The 16,375-nt window shown below is 52.3% G+C and overlaps 7 protein-coding genes across 7 annotated transcripts; 3 read left to right on the top strand and 4 right to left on the bottom strand.

Annotated features, from left to right (window-relative positions):
• Nucleotides 1-519: 519 nt before the first annotated feature.
• Nucleotides 520-2,785, top strand: CKM354_000195500 (uncharacterized protein; the record flags this gene model as incomplete). Its single annotated transcript, XM_044797091.1, has 4 exons — nt 520-607; nt 665-1,167; nt 1,224-2,381; nt 2,435-2,785. The coding sequence occupies 4 exons, from the start codon at nt 520-522 to the stop codon at nt 2,783-2,785; spliced, it is 2,100 nt and encodes a 699-aa protein (XP_044653026.1).
• Nucleotides 2,786-3,493: 708 nt separating this feature from the next.
• Nucleotides 3,494-4,198, top strand: CKM354_000195400 (uncharacterized protein; the record flags this gene model as incomplete). The annotated part of the gene is made up of 2 exons (XM_044797090.1): nt 3,494-3,584; nt 3,816-4,198. 2 exons carry the CDS (start codon nt 3,494-3,496, stop codon nt 4,196-4,198), a joined length of 474 nt encoding a protein of 157 aa, XP_044653025.1.
• A 531-nt stretch (nt 4,199-4,729) lies between these two features.
• On the bottom strand, nt 4,730-5,172 carry CKM354_000195300 (uncharacterized protein; the record flags this gene model as incomplete). Its single annotated transcript, XM_044797089.1, has 2 exons — nt 4,730-4,971; nt 5,031-5,172. 2 exons carry the CDS (start codon nt 5,170-5,172, stop codon nt 4,730-4,732), a joined length of 384 nt encoding a protein of 127 aa, XP_044653024.1.
• Nucleotides 5,173-5,863: 691 nt separating this feature from the next.
• CKM354_000195200 (uncharacterized protein) lies at nt 5,864-7,257 on the top strand (the record flags this gene model as incomplete). Its single annotated transcript, XM_044797088.1, has 3 exons — nt 5,864-6,083; nt 6,131-7,072; nt 7,130-7,257. 3 exons carry the CDS (start codon nt 5,864-5,866, stop codon nt 7,255-7,257), a joined length of 1,290 nt encoding a protein of 429 aa, XP_044653023.1.
• Nucleotides 7,258-7,274: 17 nt separating this feature from the next.
• CKM354_000195100 (uncharacterized protein) lies at nt 7,275-8,150 on the bottom strand (the record flags this gene model as incomplete). Its single annotated transcript, XM_044797087.1, has 1 exon — nt 7,275-8,150. The coding sequence occupies one exon, from the start codon at nt 8,148-8,150 to the stop codon at nt 7,275-7,277; it is 876 nt and encodes a 291-aa protein (XP_044653022.1).
• A 1,007-nt stretch (nt 8,151-9,157) lies between these two features.
• CKM354_000195000 (uncharacterized protein) lies at nt 9,158-12,066 on the bottom strand (the record flags this gene model as incomplete). The annotated part of the gene is made up of 3 exons (XM_044797086.1): nt 9,158-10,428; nt 10,480-11,585; nt 11,633-12,066. 3 exons carry the CDS (start codon nt 12,064-12,066, stop codon nt 9,158-9,160), a joined length of 2,811 nt encoding a protein of 936 aa, XP_044653021.1.
• Nucleotides 12,067-13,922: 1,856 nt separating this feature from the next.
• CKM354_000194900 (uncharacterized protein) lies at nt 13,923-15,752 on the bottom strand (the record flags this gene model as incomplete). Its single annotated transcript, XM_044797085.1, has 1 exon — nt 13,923-15,752. One exon carries the CDS (start codon nt 15,750-15,752, stop codon nt 13,923-13,925), a length of 1,830 nt encoding a protein of 609 aa, XP_044653020.1.
• Nucleotides 15,753-16,375: the final 623 nt, after the last annotated feature.

Here is a 16,375-nt window from a genome sequence, read left to right as displayed (position 1 = left end):
ACGAGCGATGTTGGTGCCCAGCGTGGATGATCGTCGGTGGGATAGGCCGGCCTCAATGCCAGGGAGCACGCTCCTCCCCGCGATGATGATAAGCTCTGCGCTCCGGAATGGGGTGCCAAGAGACGACGCGAGGGGTGTGGAGGGCGGAGCGTGTTTGAGGTGAGGATGAAGCTGGGCGACTTCAGCTGCTCAGGGAGTGCGAGGTCAAAGTAAGAAGTGAGATCGTGCAGAGTGTTGTTGTTGGTCGACCGACGTGGGCCAACAGGAAGAAGTCTTGACAGCGGGAGACGGGCCGGACCGCTAGTCAAACAAGGTCGTGCTTGCTGACGACGACAACCTTTTGCTGCCCGAGGGCCGACACGTGCGCGATGGAAGCGTCTTGAGTGCAGGGAGCACAGCTACTTAACTGTCGCCCTCGTGGCTCTGCTGCGTCGCGTCTGGAGCAGCAGAGTGGGGGTTCCTGTGCTGCTCGAGCGGAATCACGTCTCGTCACCATCCGCCGTACCATTTCGCAGAATCATGGCAGACACAGCCCGGCTCGACCTGGACACGGACCGCATCAAGCAATGGCGTTCCATTGTCACTCTGATCATCTTCGTCATCGCCAGTAAGTGATCCAGGAAATGCCAAGACATAACCCAGCGCTGATCCGCGCGTTCTTCAGACCTCGTTGTACTTTTCCCCTTCCACATCCCCATCTGGATACCCCAAAGGCTTGTGAATGCTACATTCGCAGTCTTGGCCCGCCTGCGAGTGCTGCCGCCCAGGCGGGAGAAGAGGCAACGACAGGTCTCCCAGGTCCGAGCAATCGCCTTCGAACGATGGAACTTCCCCATGGATTTCGTAACAGCACCCTTGATCGCAGACCTGTTCTTGCTTGCAATCGGAGCGATTGGTCGAACTGAAGTGCACGATGGCACTGTCGGGGCGAACCACATTGCCCCAATTGATATCATGGTCTTCTTCTTGTCTTTAGCCTACATTGCCTTGTCCATCGATGCCTCAGGACTGATTCGATGGCTAGCCTGCCGTGTTCTGCGGAAAGGAGGTAAGCACGGCTATCGGCTATACTTCTATCTGTATACGTTCTTCTTCGTCATGGCCTGCTTCGTTGGCAACGACCCCATTATTTTAGGGGGTACGCCGTTCTTGGCGTATTTTTCCAAGGTCTGTTCTTCTCCTGCTAGCACGACTGGGATGCGATTGTCGCTGACCATGCTTAGGCTTCGCGCAACATTCTGAACGCCACAGCCTTCATCTTCGCGCAATTTACCGTAGCGAACATCGGTTCAGCTGTGCTCGTTTCATCGAACCCAACGAATCTAGTCCTAGCTGGTGCTTTCGGAATAAAATTTATTGGCTTTACCGTTAATGTCATTGTACCTGTTCTGGGGACTATAATTCTTCTATTCCCTTGCCTGCTATGGCTTCTCTTCCGGAAGGACGGGCTTATTCCCCACGTCATTGAGCTCGAGGAGCTTCCAGAAAACATCAAGAACGCAGAGCCGGTCAATCCAAACATACCACAAGAGTACCACAAACAATTGACGCCAGAAGAGCAGAGTGCGCTCGCGATATCGACCGTTTTGAACCCGTATCTGGACAAGAAGAGTGCCATTGTGGGCGTCATCATCATGAGTGCCACGCTCGTAACGATCCTCGTCATGAATGCCACAAGCTCGAATGGACATGAGCATCCTGTGTTCTGGGTGACACTGCCTGCCGCAGTATTGATGCTCTCGTGGGATATCTGCTTTGGCTGGATTCACCGGCACGAGTCGCGTCAGCTTGCGGCCAACTCATCAAATATTGGCTTGGCATCGAAAAGAATTAGTGGAAGCGAAGAAGTGGCTTATCGCACCGATGATCAAGAAAGCGTTACAGAGCTTCCTGCAGATGTCGAGAAGAAAGGGTTGTCAGAAGAGAGCGTGGATGAACAGGCGGACACTGAACGGCAGAGCCGGAAAGCGTTACATGACGCAGTACGCGAGAAGTCGCCAAGAGCAGATCGCTCACAAACACCATCGAAGGAGAACGTGCTTGAGAAGATTGCCATTCAAAACGAAGAGCGCACCAATTCTAAGCACTCGAAGAGCGAGATGGCGGCGGCAATGCAAAGCTCCGAGCGACGAACCCTTCATTCCGAAACAATTCGTGGCTGGAAATGGCTGCGCAGGACATTTCCCGCGAGCAGTGTGGTCATGACGCATCTGCCCTTCCCGTTGGTTCCCTTTGCTCTCTGCATGTTCGTGCTCGTTCAAGCCCTGGTCACCAAGGGCTGGGTTGCGGTGTTTGCGTATGGCTGGGATCATTGGGTCGACCGTACGGGGGTCGTTGGTGCAATTGGTGGGATGGGCTTCTTGTCAATTGTTCTATGCAATGTAGGTTGAGATTCTTCGACAGTGGCCTCTGACCACTACTGACTTGCAGGCAGTTTGCGGGAACCAACATCGGCACGGCCATTCTTCTCTGCCGGGTAGTCCAGTCATGGGTCGAAATTCATGAACAAAACGGGCTACCCATCAGTAACAGAAAGTTTTGGGCTACAGTCTACAGCATGGCGATAGGCCTGAACTACGGCGCTTTCAGTACGGCGTTCTCGGCCTCACTGGCCGGTCTTCTATGGCGCAGCATTCTCGACCGAATGGGCATTCACGTGCGAAGTCGAGACTTTATATGGGTCAATCTGCCAATCATCGCCATTGCCACGACCATTGCTCTGGTTATTCTGATCGGGCAGATATACATCACGAGGAATACAGAGCCCTACGTATCTAATATGTGAGCGCATGTATGCTTGATACGAGGAGGCAGTAGAAGCACAGCAGGCTGTGCTCTGAGACGCATTCACTCAGCAGTGGATCGCAAGGACACCTGACTCAACTGCCAGAGAACAACATAGAAAGTAGAGCCGATACGACGTATCCCTCGAAAGCGTCGCGAGAATCTCTTCGCTCGTTGTACCTCTGCCTTTCGCAGCGTGTCAAAGGCAATCGCTCTCTCGAAGCGAGACGGGCGTTCAGTGCCTGTTTTCAGACAGCGGAGAAGAAATTCGAAATCACCTACGATTGTCGCTCTCTCGTCATCACCTTAGCTTTGAGCCTGTCTCGCTTCGAGAGACAGAACGCCTTTGATACGCGGCCTAGGATAGAGACATAAAATGCAAAGAACGCAATCACGTTTCGTCCACTGCTGATATGATACGGCAGGACTAGATTCACACTTCAGGTGCTCCGCACCAACAGAACAATCGGCATCGACAGCACAGATCGTATTATCAAGATTCCCACCAGCAAGGCTCGCTTTCACTATGGCTCGTGGTGGACGTCCAAGAAAAAAAGGCGGCACCTCCAACGAGCAGTGGAAGAATACTCTGTCTCTTGATCGAGTAGCTGTCAGCGGTGCGAAGAAGTGAACCAAGAAGACCAAGGAAGACAAAACCGCCGATGCACCTTCCAGACAGTAGATGCTCGCCAACATCAAAGCTCGAGTCATGGCTGAGCAAGATGCGGCCAGAGGGACCGCTCGGAAGCGTTATCCAGACTACGAGGATTTCAATGCTTCCTTCGTCGAGAACAAAATTGGTAAAGTTGTCGAAGAAGAGGATGATGAAGTCGTCAGAAACGAGCTCAATGAAGATATGGACCCACCGCCAATGACACTCACCCGGAGGACGGCTTCGAGTTCGAGGGATTTAAGGACGAATACGATCCGGCCAACGACCTCGATCCGGATGGCCAGCTTATAGACTTCTCGAAGGCACGCGAGAGTCTCAAGGGATTTCTGGAAGATGTAGACATCTATATTCGACGAAGGTGGGTCGCAGACTGTGGAACGAAGCGCAGCAGAAAAACTTGCGGATGAGAACGTGGACGAATATGAGGAGGAAAAGGAGGCTGCAGGGATGCATGCTGCACTGGCTGCGCGGAAAGGTCAGCCAGATGCCTTCCTCCGGATGGTGGCCAGTATACGCGAGGTCTTGCTGCGCAACATCCGGCAGTGGCAATCGAGATACAACAAGACGCGAGCTGAAGCAGACTTGCAAAATCTCGCAGCCGCGAAGCGCGAGCCCGCAGAGTACGATCAGAACCCCGACGGCGTCATGTTCATGGATGGTGATCATGAGGAGCGATCCAGAGACGAGGGCGACGACGAACACAGCGGCGAAGAAGAGACTGATGATGATGAAGGTGATTGAGATGAGGGAATGGAGGACGCTGAGGAAGCAGAAACTGGCCGAGACGACGACAATGTTGGAACTGAAGCAGAATAGATTTGAGACCACTTGAGATTGGCTCGTGAGAGTAATGTCTCTGAAAATCGAGCGAAATCACAGCTAACAAGAGTGTAAATGGAAAGCCTGGAGCCAAGGTCTGATTCACAGAGATGAGATGGCACCAGGTGGAATGGGACAGGTTGAGGATGCGGTGAGCGATATCCAACACTGTCCAAGTGTCGAAAGTACACTACCAATGTTGCATCAGAGACTGTCTTCTCTGAAAGATGGTAATAGTCCCCGCTCCTTAGCTTCAATAAGAGGCACGACTGTGTTGCAGAGGTCTGTCGGAGATGCGCCTCCAATTGGGATTAGAGACTATCTTTCTCTGGAAACAGCCAGGGGCCGCCGCCCTCTAGTATGACGAAGGGATGCGATAATATCGCAGGACGCTGTCTGAGACACAAAATTGCCACCTTCAAATGGTAATTTTGAAAGCGAGACGTATCAAGCTCATGAATTTTGCCCGTAGGAGGCCTCGAGTATCGGCGGTAGCTTCTGTGTAAGGTGTTCGACTATAGCATCCGGACCCTGCTCAACTTGTAGCCCGTGTGGGATGGCGTAGGTGATGATGTTGGGATTGACCTCTCTTGCAATGCTCAGAATTTGTTCTGCTTCTTCAGCGCTCCACATTGATGCGCAAAACAGAAGGTCAGGCTGATTCTCCCTCACGGCTGCTTGCACCTCGTCGATTCCTGATAGCTCGAGTCAGAATTCGATGGCTGAATAGGTGAGTGTTGCCAGCTTGGCTTACTCTCGCAATTGTGGAGGTGTTGAATCTCGTACGTCTCTTGGAGGTTTTGTGCCACACGTCCAACGAGGCGTTTTGCTCGCTCTGGTGCTGTGTTCACTGTGACAAGCTTGAATGGTCCCTTAGGCATGTTTGTTGATACCATCGTCAGTGCAAAGAGCTGCAGTGTCAATAGCGCGGAAGGGAGTGCAGCAACAGGGACGGGTGAGGTGAGATAAAGACGTCAAGACACAATGTGTCGTGGTTAACGCCGAGCAGCATGTGGCGGTCGGTCCAGACCTTGGCTCCGTGCCTTGCCATTCCGCGGAAAGAAGTTCAATGACTTTCGGCTCTCAGAGTCGGGATTACTCTCGAGCAGCAGGGAGTATCGAGAATGAAAGTCGATGGAATATGGATGGATTCTGGGAGGTTCTTGGACGCCCGAGAGGTTATGTCCGGGCATTCGGCGCTGCCTCTCGACTGATAATTGCAGCTTGGTTCATGTGCAAGAGCTGCTCCCTGGAGTTTCGCCCGGGTCACAAGAATTTCGTAACTTGCTGCAGAGTTCCGACTTGCACAGTTCAATTCTCCAAAGCAGTGGAATTGCTGTGGAGAGGGCGGCGGCGAGCTCGGATGTGGAGGACGTGTTCCACTTATCTCCGACACCTCGGAGAAGTGCTTCACCTTGCCGAGTTGCAAGCCGAACGCGCACTTCACTCCATCGCTGGCGAGATGTCGTCAACTATTTCCTTGGGCAAGAGCGATATCGCGACGCGCTGGCATATACAGTAGATCAGCACAGTGCGGCTTGAGAGGGCACAATCGAATCAGCTCTTACCATTTTTTTTTTGGCCAAGATGACGACCACCACAAACGGCATCGACGAGGGACTCGCGTCTGCCTTCAGACAACACTTGCCAGATCTCACTTCTCCTCGCTTCACAACTTCGGCCCAGCAGAGTCCATATGAATACTCTGAAGCCTTTCAGAAGACTGGACATCCGCCATGGCTGTACAAGCTTACCAAAGCGTGGGAGCAACTTCTCGAGGAGCCTTTCCAGGGAGTGACAGCAGACGGTAGGCGTTCAACCACTGACTAAGTTGAAAATCTGACGTCGAGCCAGGCAAAATCCGCCACGATGTTTTCCGACAAGAAGACTTCGCAGGCGCTCAAATTGACAAAATCGTAAACGCAACGAACACACTGCTCGACAAACTAGACTCTTCACAAAAGTCGAAGGTCCAGTACTCACTCAACGCCAGAGAATGGCGCTGCTGGTCCAACCCCGAGTTCTTACTCCGACCATTTGGCCTCAGATTGGAAGAGCTGTCGGAAGAGACAGCACAATCCATCCTGGGTATCATGGAAGCCACTTTCTCCTCTGCCGGCTATCAGAAAGCACTTGCTGCTATGCGCGTCAACCACTTCCTGGGCGAAGTGTGCAAAGTGCCCAGGATAATGAATCAATACTCGTACAATTTCCTCCTCTTCGGCAAGCCATCGGCAGACCAAGCTTGGGGCTGGTCGATTTATGGTCATCATTTGTGCTTGAATGTCTTCCTCAAAGGCACACAAATCGTTGTTGCCCCATATTTCACAGGAGCCGAGCCAAATCTGATCGATAGCGGTCCGTGGAAAGGAACACAGATCCTGCATACGCAGGGTGATCTGGGCCTCAAGCTCATGCAGAGTCTGCCAAAAGAGCAACAACAAGTGGTACAGACCTACAAGCTATTGAGAGATCCCGCGATGCTGCAGACTGGGGACGTGAAGATTGATCGCTGGAACCAGGATGATCAACGCCACCTGTGCGGTGCATTTCGAGACAACAGAGTAGTGCCTTACGAGGGCGTGAAAGTGTCCGAGATGACTGCCGACCAGCAAAACACCGTTCTAGAGATTGCAGAAGAGTTTCTCTTGTACTACCCCGACAGTACTCGGGCGAAGCAGAAGCAGCTCATTCGAAAGCACTTCGACGAGACCTACTTCAGCTGGATTGGCGGTTTTGGAGATGATGATGCATTCTACTATCGCATTCAAAGTCCAGTCATTATTTTCGAGTTCGGTAAAGAATCCAGCTCTACGTTATATGAATGCCTTTCCGCTGACTTCGTCTTTGCAGATCACCACTCTGGTGTCTTCTTGACCAATACCGAGCCCGCCAAATTCCATACACATACGATTTGCAGACTGCCGAATGCAGGAGACTACGGTCAGATATTCCGATCCGATCAAGATCGCGTGCCATAAATCAATATTGCGGACGCTCAAGCCGGCATCTCAATGGCTCCATTAGCATCTCCTCCAGACCTCTTCGCCCAGGCGGCATACCACACCACTTCGAACCCCTGGTTCTCAGCTTCCTCTACTGCTTGCTCGACAACTTCATCGAAGCGATCTGCATCCGCTTTGCTGCGACTACCACCTCTGTCGCCTTTGAGCTGCTTCAGCCATGCCAGTCCTAGCTCCTTGGCATATCCTTCAGCTCCTTCACCAATTCGGCTCGCGCTCTTCTTCAATCCAACATCATCTAGCCTGACTCCGGAACTATGGCTTGCGACATCAAGTATCGCAGGCAGATCGCCTCCCAGCGTGCCTTCCATCCCGCCCGAAGACAGGGCGTTGCTCAGCATCTGGAACAGCTTCTTGCTTGGCGTGTCAGCCGTCGGCAGGGCTGATGGCTCGAAATATCGATCAACGAGCAACAGCGTGCCACCCGGTTTGAGCAGCCGAAGAAGACGTCCCGCGATCTCTACCGCTTTCTCGAAGGAACCTTCGCTTGAAGAGATCACATTCTGCCAGTGGACGAGATCGAAGTACCCGTGGATGTCGTTTGGCCAGTCGTCGCGCGGATGCTGTGCCAGAAACCGCACATTGTGTGGGATGGTGAATGGACGCTGCTCGGCAGGCATGATGGTCGCATCTGTGCCGACAAGATCCGCATGTTCCGGGTCGTGTAGCTGCAAGCGGAGGTCATAAAGCCAATATCCGTCGCCTGTACCAACATCTAGAATTCGCATTTCTGGGCCATCGAGCGTTACGGCTTCCGCTACTGGACTGCCAAAGGCCATCTTGAACAATTCATGCTTAGCTCCATCGAGATTAGGCTCAGCAGAGCCGTGGTTGTCGTCACTCGCTGGCATTGTGAGCGAAGTCTTGCAGAGAGATCAGCATCGAAGACAGGGCATCTGGCTCTTTTTGTGCAACATTGACGCTCGAGCCTGAGGTGACGCAGCAAGCCAACTCTATACAACCCGCGACAAGGAACAACTGGATACAGACATGATCTGAAACACGTCGAGCGTAGCCTGCGACAGGCACCAACATGAGCAGCTGTCCCGTTCTATCGAGATTTTGGGTAGTGGAGCTTGACAACGAACATTGGCGCAGCATTTGTATGCCGTTAGGATGCATGCTTTGGCTCTACTTTACCTTAGTCCTCCAATGCCATCTTATGTTAGAATTCCTGTGTGAAACACCGAAGGTGTGGACAGATGTCAACTGGCGACGTCACTGGGAGTGGATGTTTTCCAACGCACACTTACAATGCTGAACACTGAATGCTGTTTTATTCTTGCATCGTTCTCATTACTTTGCCACCAAGTCAGCTAGTCCTCTACTTAGTGAGAGGAAAATGTAATTTCGCCAGCACCCATATTCCATCGTGATTCTGACTCCACGCCTGCCTCGCTTCGCGAGATAGAGCGCCTCAGATACGCTGCAAGAGGCAGATATACTAGGCGCGAAGGAGACTTGAATATGCAAGGGCAGAACTTGTTGTCCAGATCAAGAGATATCGAACCGATCGAACATCCAGCTTTGATGCCAATGTCTCGTTGCAACCTCGAGTCTCCCTTTCTCGCTTCCAAAGACAGAAGGACTAACATGTGATGCAAAGCGGAGACATGAGCAGCGGAGAAGTGCGCTTGTCTCCACTTCGGCTTGTCGTGTGGACATCGCTGTACTCTTCGTTTGCTCAGCTCCTGGCTCTGGCAGTTGTCTATCGATATGTTTACACCTATCTATCATGTCGGCGGTTTGCTTTGTAGTCCTGGAAGCAGAGCTCACCTCCCAGTCCGTTGTTGTAACATGAATGATGGTTCCCCAATGATGGAAGGTAAAACCCAATAGGCATCGCTGTTTGTACGTGTTACCAAAATCTTAGCATTGCTGTCCATGTTCGGCCGTGATTGTTGGCAGCAACTTGCTTGCACATAGCAGTGGCCTCTTCCCGACCGAATTTGGCGACCAGGATCTCCTCCATCGTCATTGCTTTTGAGTGAATATGCACATCCTGATACTTTGCAGTCACTTCCTGCCTTGTACCAGAGACTTCACAACGTGGCACATCAACAGCACCATGCAGGATTAGCTGCCATGCTACCTCTCTGCCATCAATGTGTGGAGAGTCACGGCTGTCGTAGAGGTAGGCCAGGAACAAATCCCACACTGTCCGATCGCCGGTGATCCAGACCTTCTCGTTTGGCTTACATCCATAGGATAACAGCATCTCCACCATCGCACTATTTTTCAGCTCCTGGTTTTGGATGTCTCCTATGCGGCGCCTGAACTCAGCATTTCGGGAATAACGCAGCGCATAGTCCAAGTACGGACGGCCTCTTTTACTTTTCAGCCTAGCGGGGTCTTCACTTAACAGCGCTTCGACGCCACTCACGTTGTTCAGCTCGATCAGATGGCTCAGAAAGTCTCGTTGGCCTCGTTCAACGGTAATTATCTCCCCTTGAGACATAGATCCAGCTCCCACTGCGACATTGGTCCAATGGCCGGAAGCTGACCCGGGCAACACAGCACTCATAGCAGAATCAAAATCCATCAGACGGCGAGGCTCCACCGGCCCCCGAATGCTCGCTACATGAATCAATGCGGCGGTCGACCAGTCGATCACGCGTTGTAATCTCAAGTTACTTAGATGGTTTTCGCACTCGCCAAATCGCCGAGTTGTGTTGATACAAAGCCAGTATGCGGCGAACAAGGTGAGAGAATGGTCGAACTCTGTACCAGCCCTTTGAGTGAGGAGTGCCAGGATGGCCGGCTCGTCCAGAAAGTCTTTGACACTGCGATGAAGGAATTCGATTCGATAGTTGTCAGGTACTGCGATTCCGGCGGATGATGTTTGCTGATAGTCGACAGCCTCGATAGCCTCAACGGCCAGCAGGTCCTGACATCGTCCGTTAACCTGTGCTCGCACCCGAGCTATCCATTCCACTCCGTCACAGCCAGGATTGGTGTCGTGTCGAGCAGTGACCGCTAAGCGTTCTGGATCATCACTCGTCAAAACATCGAGAACAGCGATGGGAAGGGGCTCCATTGCTTTTTGGCAAGAAAGGAAAATTCGTGCCGTATCTTGCTGATAAGTCTTATCAATTTTGGCGAACATGTGCTCGAAGTACTCCATCAATCCTGTAGCTCTGACATCAGCTTTGTTCAGAAGAATGCATGAGTGATACTGACCTGGAGGAATTGCCCTCAAGCGCTCCAGTAGCAGCTCAATGCTATCAGCATACCGGAGACCTTTCAGAAGCTCTTTTCTGATCACCAGAACAACCCACAGAAATACACCCTGTGCTTTTTCGATGATCTCTGCTACCAAGGTTGACAACACCCTTCGATCGTGTCTCTGGGCAAGCGCAGGACCAAGTTCCTGCTCCACAACCTTTCTGATGTCGTCCTTGGTATGTAGATGTAGCTCAAGGCTGTTCCCTTGAGCTTTCACTTCCCTGAAGGACTGCTCGAAAACCTCCCATGGTCGACTAGATGCACAAATCTTGACATTTTCGGATGCTGAGATCTTCTGCAGTAGCTTGATTACCTCATCGTCATCTCCCTCGTACTCATCAAGTCCGTCAATGAAGAAGCAGAAGCACGGTTCTCGAACATCTCCCACTGGCTTGATTACAGCAAGACGCTGTATGCAGTCTAGAAGCTCTGATAGTAACCACTTCACTTGCACGAAGTCGTTCCACCGAGATGGGCATACCTGCTCGATGACATCGGGACATTGGCGCAGCACTTCGTAAAGCAAGGACTGCAAGAGACCTTCGTATGAACGCTGCATTGAAGTGCCCAGGTACCAGAAATAGTGAGAAGCAGTAATCAACCTGCGGGTCCCAGCCCACTTTTTGAGGGCTTCGATGGTTGATCGGTGAGCGCTGATATACTTCATCAACGTCGATTTTCCACTCCCGGCTTTGCCCGTGACCCAGTAAAAACCCGAGTCATTTTGTAGCCAGGTGGTGTAACGGACGATCGGGTATGACTGCTTCCTTTCATCGAGAATCCAGTCGTAGGTTGACGTGTTTGGATCTTGGATTCGACAACGCCGAGAATCCATCTCCTCGAACCTCAAACTTGCCAGGATGCTCTTACGCTTCATCACCAGTCTGCCCTCTCTTTCCGTATTTAGAAGTAGGCTGATCACTGGATCGTTATCTCTAGCTTGCAAAGCAGCAGCTAAATCTTTGCGACATTGGGCGAATTCAGAAATCAAAGCGATTTCTGAGCTACGGATCGACCGATCGACTTGATCCAAAGTCTTCGCCAGACTGATTTGGCGATCACTGCGCTTACGTCAGGAAATGCCTGGGTCGTTGGATGGTGTACTCACTTGATCATCTTCAATATGTGGTCATGTAGCTGCTCTCGAAGAGCTCTGAGCTTTGCCTGGTGAGCTTCAAGCTTGGAGTGTTTTCGATCAATCTTCAGCGCATTCATGAAACTGTTTGCCGTTGTTTTCGGCCCTTTGAGTCGTAGACCGTCGAGGAAAACCAGCAGCTGGTTAGCCGCAGTTCGTGTTTCGGCGGCAATAGCACCAAGGACCTTCTCGCCGGGATCTTGTGTCCTCGAATACTTTCGGCAATCCGCTTCGATGGTAACATTCAACTCTCGGAAGCGCGTGGTCATATCGGTGACATGTTGTAGTTGCGTCGTAGTACCACTGCTGCTCTTGTAGATGTCGACAGCCGTCGCAGTGATTCTCAAGCCATATTCTATAAACTGTGCAATAGCCGCTGCAGCTGACAGTGCTTCGAAGGGACCCATGATCGGCGAGAGCCTGATGGCTAAGCTGCCAATCTGAAGTCGAACTGCGAACTTACGTTCTCGACGACCAAGCTGAAGAGTTGTAGCCAGACGTGAGGCGCAAGGCTCAGCTCGGCGAGGCGCATGCAGGATTGGGTGACACAGCAGGAGGGGTAGTCAGGCGACACCTGCTCTACGCCATACTGCCTGCCTCTCGTCTGGAAGCGCACTCTTTTGCAGGCAGGTGGACACCGAAGTGTACTGCGAGCATGTCTATCTGGGAGCGTGTCGACGATTATTTGTTCGAGGAGAGGAGCAACAGGATCACCGCGTGTTCTGACCACCGAGGGTATGTACGCATACCTGCCCGCGTTGTCAGAGCAGCCAGCAGGAAATTTTGGCTGCTTTCCACGTGTTCGTGGACAATCATTTTCGTCCCACTAATTCCACTGGCCCTTTTGTCCCATGGACAGGACTGGAACGCACATATTGTATTCCTGCTCAACTATTTCAGTCTTGCTGCGGCTGTTGGGCTTTTTCGATACGCCAGCGAAACCTTGTCAGTCTCGTCGCCAGCCGTTCGTCGAGTCTGGGGAATCACTCTAGGTACTGTTTCACTCGACACAATAGTGGGTTTGGGAGTTTCGAGACTACAGTTTCGTACGTTAACGCCAGCTGCAGCTTGTCATCCTTGCCGTGCTTCGTTCTCAGCATGCGGTTGCAAAGGCATACATTGTCGGCAAAATCATATCGACCCTGCTCCTGGTATGACTTGAAGGTCAATATGTACCAACCAGAACTAATTCGTACTATAGACGATTGGGTTTTGCTTCATTACTGCGGGAATGCGGCAAAGCGAGACACGATTTGACCCAAGCATCGCAGAGCAATCAGCGCTTCTGCTCGTACACGCCGCTGCGCTGAATGTTTCGTACTGGATCTCCGCTTGTGGCTTACGGGCCATAGATATCAGAATTGTCTCGTGGGGCATCGCAGTGACGTTCTTCGGGCTTTACGCAGTATATCTCGGCTGGCCATGGCGCCCATGGCGAAGACGGGCAGAAGCCCTCCATCGAAGCGATGCCGGCTCTACTTTTTCCGACTTGCCCGTGCACGGAACCGAGTTTCGCAGTGCAGGCACGCTAACTGCTTCTTCGGTGATTATGATCACTGTGGCTATTACATACTTCAGCGGAACGTCATTGGTGCAAGCAGCTTTAATCATATGTCCAGGGACACCGCGCGAATATTGGTATATGAGTAACGAATTCTTGGGCTTTTGCCTGTTGCCGATGCTGTTTGAGATGGTGGAGGTGAACAAAATCTGTCGACTCGCTTGGCAAGACCGTATGGATGTGGCATTGGAGGCTGCTGTGGGGTCGAGTATCCATACGGCTCTATTTGTGGCTCCTCTGTTGTTCGTTGTCAGCGAAATGTTCGGCAAAGGCTTTGTGCTGGTGTTCGACAGCTTCTTGTGCAATATTCTTTTGGCCACTGTGTATGTCTTCGGTCTGCTGGTGTATCTATGCAAAAGTAACTATCTTGCGGGTGCCCAGTGCGTAGGATTGTGAGTAGTCAAAGCATATCGATGGACGGGAACTAAAAATTCTTGCAGGTATATTGTCCTCTGCTTGGCGGTGGATATTTATCCCTATCTTCAAGATCGTTCCGCCGAAGTTTGCTGATTGGGTATGACCTGACTGCCCCGTAGGTTGAAGCTCGAAGCACGAAGCAACCACGGACAGTAAAGCACTAGCGGGAGCGATTGAATTTTGTTGTCATCTGAATGAAGTCGCTTAAGCTGCATAATTGCTCGAAGAACAGTGCGTCGCACATGATACGAGCCAATAGTATTCGATCTCATTTCTTCCACAAATCTACCACACCTTGCCTTTCGTCTGCTTGAACTCGTTGACCTTGATGTTTCGCCACACAAGAACAGCGGGTACTGCAAGAGCCAAGACTGCGGTGGCAGCGATCGTCTGATACTTCATAGCAACACCATAAGCCTGCTCGATTGCATCTCTTGCCGGTGTTCCCTTCTCGAAGACTTGTTGTTCTGTGATCGAGCCCGCGATGATGGTGGCGTTCGATTGCAATTCTGGTGGCAAAAAGTCTGCCAGAGATTGTGGGAAATACTCGTTCCACAATGGAGTGCTGATCGAGTAACCAATTGCCTGTCCCACAGAGAAGAAAAGCGCTTGGATGGCGAGCACAACGGCAATGTATTGATGAGTGACTGCGGCCATGACCGCTGTTTGAGAGCAGATGGTAGTCACGCCGCCTCCCAGAGCAATGAGTACCTGGCATACGATCATGGGCCCGATACTGTAAGAAGGCTGGCGGAACTCGGTGAGCATGCCGACTCCTATGATGACCAGTGGCAGCCCGATGTAGGCCGCCAGCCACTTGAACTTGCCAGACCAGCGAATCAAAATACCACAAATTACGCCTGTGAAGCATGATCCAATGCTGTATATATTCTGGACGTAGCCGGCCTCGGTGACGGATAATCCATATACGATCTGAGTGAATGGATTCATAAAGCTTGCCCAGATGCCGAAGGACATTGCTGATGAGAGCTGGACAATGTTTGCACCCATCACTGTGCGGTTCGTTAGGATGTGCCAAGGCGCGAACTGAACAGGAGCGAAGAAGCGTTCCCACAGAACAAAGACCACCACGAGCACGATGCCAAGAACGAGCATGGCGATAATGAACGGCGTGCCCCAACCCTGTGCTTGCCGGCTGTAGATGTTGAAGGGAAGGAGGAAGAGCGCTAGACCTGCGCCGAGGAAGAAGATGCCGACCAAGTCGAATTGGATGGCATAGTACTTGATTGATTCGAAGGTCGTTCGTCCCGAAGAACCTTTGCGCAAGACTCCCTCGCGACGAGCTTTTCTGGTATACCACATGAACAGTGCGACCAAGGGAATGTTTACAGCAGGCTCAATGATGGTGAAGGTGCCATATCCCCAGCGCCATCCCGGTCCATCTAGAAAAGCTTGTGCTAATGGAGAACCAATCCAGGTGGTTGCCAGGAACGGAGAAGTCTCCAAGGCGAACATGAAACCTCTGTTCTTGAGAGAGGTGATGTCGGACAGGAAGACACTGATGCAGAGATCCCGGCCCAGAACTCCGAACCAGTAGAAGACCTGTGCGCCCATGTACATCTCCACCGAGTTCGTGCCTGCCATCATGGCTAGGCCGATGGTGACGAAAAGAATCATGACTGCAAAGCCTTGAGGCCTCCCCCAGACATCGAGTAGTTTCGCAACACCCAGACGGCCAACGCCAGCTACCAGCTGCGACACAACGCCCGTTGTCGCATACAACCCGAGTGCGCTGAAGTCACTGACAACGTAGACTTCCAGGCCAAAGCCCATCTGTTGTTGCAGCGATCCGACAAAGGAGAGGAAGACGATGAAGACCAGTGCGGCGGCTAGTGTCTTCTTCGTCCATACGGTAGTGACGGCTTCGATGGCCTTTACACCATCTTGCGCGCCTTCTGTGAAACTTTCGACGTCGCTGTCGGTGGGCGATTTGGAGGGGTCGCTGCCATCGTGGGATATTGCCCCGTCATCGTGCTTGAACTGTTCCACGTCGTCACCAACAGTCGGTTGAGGGTCGGTCTCCGCTGGCACACCCACGACATCCGGAGCAGCCGGCTTGCTCCTGTTCAGGAAGCCCGAGGTCAAGCGCGACATGTTGGTAATGTGCGTTCGTCAATGGCAGAGAGGAAGTGAAGTGGAAAGTGGAGGACTGATGAGATTGATAAGATTGCCACAAACCCCGGAAAACCCTGGGGGGGTGGGGAGCGAAAAGTGCTCAACCGGGCACGATGGCACCGATGGCATCAGTAGGATGCAGAGCGCGCGTTCTGAGAGGCTCCGACACCGCCGCAATCCTTGAGAAGGCAAGAGACTTGTAGATCGATGGTGGGTGGGCAGACCTCGGCTGGCGGCTTGGCCCTCGTGGCAGCCGCTGGGCGTCAGTCGTGGGTAGCGAGTGATGAAGCTTTACGAAGGCGGCGTGGGAGCTTGTCTTCCCCTTGGTGGTGTTGGCAATGGGTCATTGTATCGAAGTGGTTCAGCGCCCGAGGAGTCGCTGCCGTACTGCGGCGTCGGTCGCTCCTGGCATCGGACGTCGGATGGGACGAACTTGCCATCGCGATCAGAAGGCCAGAGCGGACGTGGAGTTGCTGTGCCGCTCGGATGGCGAGGGCAGATCGGCAGCGACAATGTCAAGCGTGGGATACAAGCACGATCCTTTCATCCTTTAACGTGCCACACGATACGCGAGGAAGGGCGTGAGGTCCGAGGTGTAGCGT

This window comes from Cercospora kikuchii (assembly GCF_019650295.1).
Source record: "Cercospora kikuchii DNA, contig_00001, whole genome shotgun sequence".
Taxonomy (NCBI): Eukaryota; Fungi; Ascomycota; class Dothideomycetes; order Mycosphaerellales; family Mycosphaerellaceae; genus Cercospora; species Cercospora kikuchii.
This window is presented reverse-complemented; position numbering and strand designations above follow the sequence as displayed.